At 43.1% G+C, this 11,181-nt stretch overlaps 1 protein-coding gene across 1 annotated transcript in view; it reads right to left on the minus strand.

Annotated features, from left to right (window-relative positions):
• Positions 1 to 512: 512 nt before the first annotated feature.
• Positions 513 to 11,181, minus strand: part of xkr5l (XK related 5-like) — a 19,554-nt gene continuing 8,885 nt past the window's right edge. The window contains exons 2-3 of the mRNA XM_012820764.3: positions 10,994 to 11,181; positions 513 to 3,331 (exon numbers count right to left, since the gene is read on the minus strand). The exon at positions 10,994 to 11,181 is cut by the window's right edge and continues 12 nt beyond it. Coding sequence (XP_012676218.2) covers positions 2,355 to 3,331; positions 10,994 to 11,181 — 1,165 coding nt within the window. The 3' untranslated portion in view covers positions 513 to 2,354. The remainder of the gene's footprint in view (positions 3,332 to 10,993) is intronic.

The raw sequence follows: 11,181 nt of genomic DNA on the forward strand, positions 1-11,181 counted from the left end.
TACTGGTTGAGCCCCCACTGTACTGGACCTAAGCTGCAGATGCCTTAACCCAGTGGCATGTGGTAAGGAAGTAGGAAGTAGAGGTCTGCAGGTTGTGATGTGGAAATGGCAATGGCTTTGGCTTTAGCTTTGGCTTTGGATAGAGGGATGGGGGCAGCTTGATGCCACGTCTGGCTTCTGGTATGCATTATGTAATCTAGGATGTTACGTCACTGTGAGATCACAAAGTCAGCCTTTGTCTGTGTGTGTGTGTGGGGGGGAGCACCATTCACAACATCTACGCCACAAGTCAAGTCATAGGGACATTCAACTGTATGTTATGCAATTGTTCATGAAAAATACTAGACTTGTGAGACTAACATGGGTGGCACTTGACTTTACCTCTTGACCTAACGAACATTTTCATTATGTGCCTTCAAAGAATATTTTCAGTGGCTAGGAAGAAACAAACAATCAAATAATACCATAATCAGACGAAACAACCAATCAAATAATACCATAATCAGACGAAATTGTTTGGCCAGAAAGCCAGTAAACACATTGCTTTTATTTTTCCAAAAAAACACCATCAATAAAATTCTCAACTTTGATTCGCAGTGAATAGCAACAGTCTGGTATGATGGGTTAAGGCTTCATATTTTAGTTTGTGTATCTGAAATTAAGTCCAGCACAAACCAGATGGAATGTGTTGACCACCTTCCTATCTTGGTACAGTACAAATGAGGCCGAACTGTGGGATAGCGGACTCAACAGTTAGCACCAACAAGAAGCCTGGTCATCGCTTCACTGTACTGTCACAAATGTCTTTAGAGTTTGCATGTAAAAACGGTTTCTGTACCTGTTGTAATGGGTGTATTGCATTTTCTTACTAGTACTGATAGTAGGTTTGAACGTGAAAGCAATACTGCAACACCAGCATCAAATCATCTCTTCGAAATAGTCACTTTAATTTCTACCACCCACCTGTTAAAACCAGACATACCCCGCAAAATTGTTTTCTCTGGAAAAAATGTAATTTTCTTTATTTCCCACATTGGTTGATGAAAATGTCCTCATGAATTTGAACTAATTTAGGACCAGAGTGGCACCTTCCAGTGCCTCTACAATACAATATAATATAATATAATTATCCTTTGACTCGTATGCATGAAGTTGACACGTGGACTGAAGCAAGCAATGGAGAGATGAGTACACCTACTGGCTAATCATTAGTCTTATTCACAAGAGCCATGTATTTTTACAGTATGCAATATGACCCTCAACCAAAGTCAAAATGAAACTGGAAACAAAACCAACCAGAAATTCAGCATTACTCTTAGGTCAAGAACTCTACTTCTTAAAACTATGGTAGCAGTGTTTCACTTTCGCAAAATCATTTTTTGTCTCTTTTATTGCACAGCTCTTTTTTGGACTAATATGAAATAGCATACACTGTTCAAACTTGAAGGCATACTTTATGGAAAAGCATGGGGCTTATCCTAAAAAAGCAAAGAAAAACAACGGTATGTAAACATGTAAACATACACTGATATCTGCATCGCTACAGAACACAGGCCAGTTCACAACTCAATCTATTTTGTTCATCTTAAAATGTCCTACCAAACTTTTATTTCTTCAGTAACACCGCTAACATAGCTCAACATCACTTCAGCGTATCACAAGACTGACTGCCCAGGCTCCAATCTGAAGTTCTGGCCCCTACCTTCATTTTCATGTGTGCTTTGTTTCTCCATCGACACATTGCAAGAGTCGCCCTATTTAAGGACTTCATAAGGCCTTATTTGATAATCCTGTGCTTCCACATAAATAATATGTTATGACTGATAACTTGATGCCTCAGAGGGAGGCTTGTCAGAGAGCATATTTCTGGTTTATGGCTGTTGACACTAGCTGCCATAAAGCTAGTGTTAAACATCCAAGGGTTTTTTTTTTCATGATGGCTTTTTCTTAATCTACAACACCATCATGTAAGATTTAACTTTGACCTTAACCCCCCCTTACTGAATATTCCAACTGGGGTGGCACAAGGTTTTACAACTGACCAAATGATCCCTGATCTTGCCCATAGATGTCAGTATTATTCAAAGGTACCCTACTACACATTGGTGTGTCAAAACAACATCCTCCCATACAACATCACACCGTAGGACACTACTGTCATTCAGTGTCAGCACCACCCTGTCTGTATTTTAGCGTTAGCTTTCAGGCCAACCTCCATCTTCCCCCCTTACTTTTCCCTTCTAGCCCCTTCTGGGTCGGAGGCCTAAGCCCTGGTTTGATGTGGCGGCTACAAGCCACAGCGGGGCCAGTGGGAGGCTCGCGATAGAGGGGCGATAGAGAAGCCCATCCGGCAGTCACACCGTGGTCTCGTACTCCATCAGCTCCTTAGGCGTGCCCAGGCAGCGGTACTGGACCCTGGGCGTGACTGGCGCGGCACTCTCCAGCACGAGGATGGTTTTACGCAGCCTGCGATCAATGAAGTGGGCGTCCCAGGCCGGGTACTTTTTCCTGGGCAGGTCAATGCGAATCACTGGCCCCTCTGTCCTGGGAGATAGGCGTGGGGCTGGGTTGCGAGTGCTGCAGGGAGCTGGGCGCACCTGAAAGACGTCCCCTCCCCCCTCCCCGGCCTGATCGCCGCGGTCTACGCCTTTAGTCCTCTGCAGGGTCCTGGGCGGGCTGCTCACCACGTCCGGTGGGGGTCCCGAGGCCGGCGACGCCACGAAGGGCTCCGCGGGCGCCACGGCCGTCTCCTCCATGCAGCACCCGAGCACTCCACCCGTCACGGGTCCGTCCGGGTGCAGCAGGCAGTAGTACACAAACATGAAGAAGCTGCCCAGCGCGTAGCTGCAGGCCACCACGCACACCACCACCACGGCGTAGAAGTCTGAGGTGCGCGGGCCGCGGTACAGGAACCAGGCCGTGGTCAGCGCCACGTTCTCGGCCAGCACGATCAGGCTGTAGAGCACCAGGCGGCAGCGTGTGGGCCCCTCCCGCACGCTGAACCAGCAGAACACGTAGATGATGCCCACCATCATGTTGTAGATGATCTCCTCCCACTTGGACATGCAGAAGTCCGTCTCGCCCTGGATGATCCAGAAGGTCATGGCGCACCAGTGGGCCACGATGAAGATGCCAAAGTAGAGCTGGAAGATGGAGGCGAACAGGGCGAAGGCCATGGTGCGCGCGCCCACCGTGAAGAGGTGCCACAGCATCTGCACCACCGCTGCCTTGTAGGTCATGGGCAGCTTGTCGTCGCGGGAGTCGCGCAGGGCCTTCTGGTAGGAGGCCATCATCCAGGCCAGAGAGATCAGGGAAGCAGAGGCAGAGAGGCCTGGGGAGGAATGGTGGAAAAGGAAAACAGTCTGAATGCAGGAATGAATAAAAGAGGCGTTTAAGTGCTGATAAGAAAGAACACTGTACATGAGAACAACATGAGACGGTATATTGGCAGGTTCTGTGTTAAGATGTCTAAGATATCTTTTTACATGAAATTAAATTCTTTCCAAATGTCGATAGGAATCTATTCATACTGGTTAATCATATGATGTCATCACAATTGAGATAATGATATATGTTCAAATCAAATTGTTTATCTTCTTATTTAATGAACAAAAAGGGTATATAGTAGTCCTATCTTTAAATGTTGTCTCCTACGGGTTGCACATGGTTGATTACTAGATTTAGGCAATAAGCGATTAAAGCTGACATTTTTTTTTATATTAAATGTGATTCTAAATCTCAAATATGCAAATGAAAAGAAAATAGGTAAAAGAAAATTCACAGATCAAACCTGTGCATGAACAGATGAGTAGGTCTTCAAAGTGAAATCAAGAGTGATAAACAGACTCAACGGAGGCTGCAGGAAGAGATAGGACTGAGTGCACTTGTGAGTTTCCCAAACTGTCATGAATATTTGATCAGCTTCCTGTCTAACTGCTATGCGTCTCCTCCATCTGGCCAGCAAACCCAGATTAAAGACCCCTCTCGCTAATAAGATTTCTCAGTCACCACATTAGTCAACTCTTGACCCCTCTCCAGGTCCCTCAGAAAGCAAGTCATCGTTATTGGAACTGCAAAGTGGACTCGAGGTCTATTACAGAACCACAACCTGCCATAATTTAAGGACTCAGGATCAGGACATGGAGAGGAGCACATTTGAAATGAAAATGTTGGTTGTAAGCCGTGGTGCTGGAGCAATGACCCTCGCACTGCCAATTACAGGCCAGATAGATCAGTGGGATCAGAGCAAATTAGATATCAGAGTCATGTCCTGCTGCCACTTCCTTAATTAGATCGAGGTTTCTTGTCACTGTAGATAAGACACAGTAATGTCCCTCTCCTCTAAAATGGCCCTGAGAGACTACCACACCGAAGCAACGTTTAAAATGGCTACCGACTCAAATAAGTACACCCTCTACACCATCTGGAAATGAAAACATAAAACCATATGAAGCTGACACACATAACCTGGCAGAATTTCACATTAGTGTTTATGTCTGGGCAGTCTTGCTAGAGATAGCTCAATGTTTGACAATGTTTTGTCAAATGACATTTGAAGGTACAGTGTATAGTTTTTAATGGCATCTATGAGTATAAATGGAATATAGCATTCCTAATTATGTTTCATTAGTGTATAATTACCTGTAATTAATAATAACCTGAATTGTTATGTTTTTGTTAGCTTAAGCCCGAATTATAGATCTGCGTCGGTGTCCGTCCGTTTTACGGATGGGCGGGGAAACAGATTCGGACGGATTCGGACGTACTGTTTTTGATTTATACTTCTTCGACGGCTGTGGGTGTTGAAAACAATTCACCGCCAGAACAGTGGGTGGAGCAGCGGTTTTTTGGTCACAGACGAGCTACTACGCGAACTCTTTGAGTGATAGAATTCGTCGATTGTTTATCTCCCTCCTCCCAGCCGTCATGTCATCAAGACCAACAGGTGCAGTCACATGGGTCTTTGAGACACACTACATTACAATGAATAGTCTGTCTAACGCTATATATTCACTTGAAAAGGCAAACTTATCTCCATCATGGTAGGTATTATTTGTGTGAAAAATAGTAGCAATCTATAACAAAATGATATGCTTATCTTACATACACTATAGAAACTATTAAAAACGATTCAATGAAATGAATACTATCTCATTTTCTTTGGTATTTTTTGTCATATTCAGATTTGTAATGATGATTGCTGGGTAATATGTATGCTGTTGTCCAATGTCAAGTCTCTATTTGATCATGTGACGAGACGATATGATAGTTTAGGCGCAACATCTGAACGTCAAGACCAACAAGCTGACTGGGCAAATAAATATCTGTGACAACGTGATTACAGGAGGCAAACTGGTATCAGGGAAGAAGTAAAAAATAAACTGTCATCTGGAGAGTTTAAAAGAATACAAAACGAGGGGGAATCTACTGTATGGAGATATTTCTGCTTAGTAGTCAACGCGGATTTATTAAACCTGGATGGCTGGGGGAGAGAGATGAACGTCAAAACCGACAAACTGGGCCAGAGGCAAAAGCACCTGCAAGCTGAAAACAATGGCTTTCAAACATAAGCGTGATAAGGCATTGAACATTCCATATTTAAATATCTTAATAAGTAGTCAAGTCAACGTGTCTGCCTCACGTGATGGAGAAGTTCGTTTTTGAGACTAAAATAAATCACATTTAGGATAATAGCCTTCTTGTGTGCGGGGATTTTTTTTATGTCCTAGCTGTGACAACGCGATTACAGGAGGCAAACTGGTATCAGGGAATAAGTTAAAAAAGAAACTGTCATCTGGAGAGTTTAAAACAATACAAAACGAGGGGGAATCTACTGTATGGAGATATTCCTGCTTAGTAGTCAAGGCATTGAACATTCCATATTTAAATATCTTAATAAGTAGTCAAGTAAACGTGTTTGCTTCACATGCTTCTCCCCTGTACAAAAGCGTCGGCTAAATGACTAAATGTAAATGGATTAAACCTCGATTGTTGGACTATGTAGATCGTTTTATAACGAACTTTGTGCACTTAAAGTTTTTTAAAAAAGAAACTGTCATCTGGAGAGTTTAAAACGACACTCGAGGGGAAATTTACTGTAGGCCTGTGGAGATATTTCTGTCGGATGGCATCATATTCTATGCGGATTCTAATGAGGCTGTTTGATATGTCCAATGTAAGAAGTGTGAAGCTTTAATGAAATATGATTGATGCCATCCTCTTTCTCCACAACATGGATTAAACATCGATGGTTGGACTATGTAGATACTTTTATAAGGAATGTGTCCGTGTACTTACATTTTTCAAAAGATAATCTTCAATGGTAAGACTTGTTTTATTCGCGCCTCTTCTGGTGTAGCATATAACGTGAGTTTTATTTAGGCATATCAGATGCATAGCGTGTGTAATGTGTAGGCCATTTCATTCCGTTCTTGCAATGTGAATAATTCATTTCAATATGCTTATATCCCGCTTGTGCGTTTAACGGGGCTTGTTTGTGTGAGCCAGTGCATTTATCATTCATCTGTTGATGCTCGAGTTTAATAAAGGCAGGCTATTCTTAAGAAACGTATGTAAATGTGTGACATTGACTCATTGGGGTTCGGACTAAATATTTTACTTGCTGTCGGGCTGGGGTAGGGCTGGGACAAGTCAGCGCGATAAGGCATTGAACATTCCATATTTAAGTTGGCATAGTCGCCCCATAATGCCGTGCGGCGGGCACATACTTTTCTCGATGTGATGCAGCGCATAGACATATATACATGTCTATGATGCAGCGCCCAACGATGTTATTTAACAATGTTCCTTACTGTTCTAATTGCATGTCGTTGTTCTGTGTTGGGACGGAGTTTATACAGGTGTGTGACGGTAGCACAGTCTGTTCGTGATAACTTGTAGCAGGGCATAAAGCCCGTGCCATTTTGACATTGTATTGTGTTTAGTGTTTAATTAAAAGCCATAACAAATATTCCACACTTCCGTGATTTGTTACAATATCTTAATAAGTAGTGAAGTCAACGTGGATTCTATGGATTAAATTCATTTATTGACACATCTTTTCAGGACGGCCACAGCGCTTTAAAACGACGTGTTTATAAGTTACATTATTCAAAGATGGTAGATAAAAGGCGAGATAATCGCCAGGTGTAATAAGCCTACTTTCTCATTATGTGTGTGTGTTAGGGTTTGTAATGCAATGGTGTTGGCTGCAAGTTAACTCCACTTCACGTTAAGGTTAGCTTTTGTATATGAGCATTCATTTCAACTGTTCCATCATCTGAAATATCACGGTGTCGAAAAACAAACCTTTGATCTAAACAGAATATTCAGTATGGAATGGGAATATTTCAGAGCAGGGCTATCTTTTATCGCGTTTGACAAATATGCTCCGATTGCTGTGATGTCTCCTGTGAGAATGGGATAGTATTCTCTCCTATGAATTCGCGGTCATTTGAGCGTCCTTATAAGTGTTTCAGAAATATCTTCAGACCTCTTCTGTTATGTTTGTTCATAATCAACTAGAAGAAGCTTGTGAGACGGTCTACAGGCTATTCATAAAAAACATACGTAAATGTGTCATTAGTATGAACAGTTGAGACATTGACTATGTCTGGTTGGATTCCGACAATATATTTGAATGGCTGTCTGGCTCGGGCACTACTCTGTCGGACGCAGGCCGGGCTCGGACAGAAATATTCGGCTGATCCACACTCTATAACAGAATAGGAACAGATAGGGAATGAAACAGGAAATGTGAGATTCCGGAAATGATGTCGTTAGGAAATGATTTCGTTAGCGGACCAATCACAGCCAAGGGGGTATCCGTCGCTATCCGTTCGTATCCGAAAAAGTTACAAAAATCGAGAGGTGCACGTCGGTGTCCGTCCAGCTCTCCGAAGGGCTCGGATGGGCTCGGATGGGCGTTCCACCACGGGGAAGGGTGTTGCCAAGGCGTGGCTATGTGTCCGGACGGACACCGACGCAGATCTATAATTCGGGCATAAGAAGGAGCCCTTTGTTTCTACATAGGGAGCTGGTCCCCTTCCGCCATGTTTCTACAGTAGACCAGAATGGACAAACCAAAACACTGGTTCGAGATAAGGCTTTTTGTATTGTTATTGCATTTGACGGCCACCGTAGGTACTTGCACACACTTGTAACGGGAAGGGTATTCAGCAGATTGCAATTCAGCAACCTCAACACTAGATGCCACTAAAACCTACACACTGTGCCTTTAATGAAATATGCCACTTTCAATTTACATTCATTTTCACATCTCTTTAATTAGGCACAACTGAGGGTAGTACCACGAATGTGTTGCGCAATCAGTTTGTTTACATTTGTTTACCAGTCTGGTTACAGCAGATCAGGCCAGACCCATTTGCAAACAAACTGATTGTGCAACACATTCGTGGTACTACCCTCAAAATGTGTCTTTCTCTTGCTGCTTGCTGTTATTGATTGTATGTAAAGCACTTTGAACTGCAACTCTTGTACGAAATGTGCTATATAAATAAAGTCTTACTTACTTACTTACTTACTTACTTACTTACTTTCTCTCATAAACCCAAACAGAAAGAAAGCAACAATAAATGTTTCCTAAGCAGAGGTGGTAGCATCCCCTGTGAAAGCCTGCAGGGATAACTATAATCTTCAACTCATAAAGTTCACTGTTCAATAATCAACTGGAAGTGGACACTGTATATATGTGTATGTATGTACAGTATATAGATTAACCAAAGGGATTCTGAGGTATTGTGGCCTCAGAGCATAGGATGTGGTTAGTCATCACTGGTCACTGTCGTGGGATAAACCCAAGACCAGCTGGGATCTTTGGGCAGTGAGAAGAACGATTCCTTAAATGCTACCCAGGAGGGCCCTTTTACCAGTGGAAGTATCACACAACACAGTATGCAGGATTCTTCACTGTGTGATTCTTCCTGACACACAACAGTTAAGGACACGTGACGTGACCTATAAGTGTGTTTCCTAAGGTGAGCAACTGCTCACTTAGATTTTGCCAGCTGGCTTCTCCATAATGGTAATCCTAACCATACTCTAAAAAAATCACCTTCACAGTTATCATGATATCACACTCATAAACAGTTGTACCATTCACACATCTTGAGAAGCCAGACTAAACAGTTAATTAAACATTAGAACAATATATGGGCATTTACCCATAACCCCTAGAACCAGGAACTCATCAACATACCTCACCACTGCAATATACAGGCATTAATGTTTTAAAGTTAATTTAAACATGCAATCATTTAACTTCATCAACCTTACAATAAAAATAAAATTTAGGTTAAGGATAAGGTTAAGGTTAAGGTTAGGGCTTGGGCTTGGTTAAAGTGATGTTCAGTGAACAATTAGAAAAACTAAACTTGAATTTCAAAAAACTATCTGTAAAGTCAGTGTTGGGCAGACTGTCCAGATAAAGTGTCACACATTATTGTATTAGGTATATTTCTGTGAGTTTGCTGTTTTTGATTAAATCTAAACGCCTGCGGGTTTCATTTGTTCCATTCACTATGGATGACATGAAGCCACATCCGACACTTATTGGTTTATTGGATTGTCTTCTTTATGTCCATCGGAAAATTAAACAATTTGCGACTAACTGTTCCCATCTGTTAAAGGATGAGGTTGCAGGCTGAGACTGCTGTACTTTTGAATTGGTTTCTGTCTTTTCAGAGCAGGTACCTTTCAGGGACATGCTATCGATTAGCCAGTTCAATAAGGCTGGTTCTCAGAGACCTTCTATGCAGGAGTGCAGTGCAGACATGCCACACCAAAGGCAGTAATGCTGCCTTACCAAACCTTAAATATTCAGACATGTTGCTTGTGCTGTCAAACTAGAACACACAACGCTCCAGCATCATTCCTTAATGATTCCCAATTTTCTCCGTTCTCCATTAACGCAGGTCTGGGTCTACCTACCGCAGAACATACACAAGAACTGCAAATTAGACCCTTCATTTCAAAGTTCATGCTAGAAACTAATGATTACGGGTGCTGTACATTTGTAGACATTACTGCCTTGGGATCATTTGGGGGCTGAGTACAGGCAGGGAGGGGGAGACCTTGGAGGGGGGAGACCTTGGAGGAGAGAGACCTTGGAGGGGGGAGACCTTGGAGGAGAGAGAAGCATGGGAATCAGCACATATGCATCACTCACACAGAAGTGAATATCACATGTGCTTTTACAACAAAGGTAGTTAAAGAAGAAGAAATAAAAATCTTTAAAAGCAGCATGATTTTTCAGCATGAATCCTGATTCCAATGTTTCTCTCTTCTCCAAGGTCTCCCCCCTTCCAGCCTGTACTCAGCCCCCAAATTATCCCAAGGCAGTAATATCTACAAATGTAGAGCACCATCATCATTAGTCTCCAGCAAGCACTTTGTAATTAGGGGTCTAATTTGCAGTTAGACTGCAAATGAACCCCTGCGTCTGCCCAAGACTGGGGGAAAATGCTGAAAGCCTGACTCTTCAATAGAGAGTACTAGTAAGTGGGGGTGTGTCCCGACACGAGCCCCATTGTGCCATTAAATTAGAATCTGTGGGAGCCACTGAAGCACAGGGAGACCAAAGGGCATGAACTGGAAAACCTGCAATAAGGAAGGTAGGCTGCATTATCAGACCTAAATTAGGTAGGGAGGCTGCATTATCAGACCTAAATAAGCTGGAGAGGATGCAAAAGCAGGGATCTGACTGTCTCTCCACCGTAACAGGCACTCTAGACACGCTTGGAATTCAATATCAATCCAATATCAACCCAGAGTAGAGGAAGGTGTGCAACCTTGACAGTCCTTGGTAAAGATGCCTATCCAATGAGAGACTAAGAAAGGCTATAATTTATGTGAACCCATCTGTACACCCACCTGAGAGCATGACGAATGTGAGTCAGGCAAGATAATTTGTACATTGGCATAATATCACAGAAGTCTGCAGTTTTTTGTGTGTTTTTTTGTGTGTGAATCTCACCCTGCAGGGGCAGGACCTGGTTGGCCTGGACCATGATGCACAGCTGCAGCACCAGCTGGGGGGCGCTCTTCAGGAAGATCTCCAGCAGGCGCAGCATGCTGATGTCGGCACTCTCGAACATCAGGCGCCAGTGGTAATGGCGCTGCTCGTGGTCCCCCCTCCAGCGGCTCTGCACCCCCAGGTACAGG

The sequence above is a fragment of the Clupea harengus genome, chromosome 4, assembly GCF_900700415.2.
Source record: "Clupea harengus chromosome 4, Ch_v2.0.2, whole genome shotgun sequence".
NCBI classification, from domain to species: Eukaryota; Metazoa; Chordata; class Actinopteri; order Clupeiformes; family Clupeidae; genus Clupea; species Clupea harengus.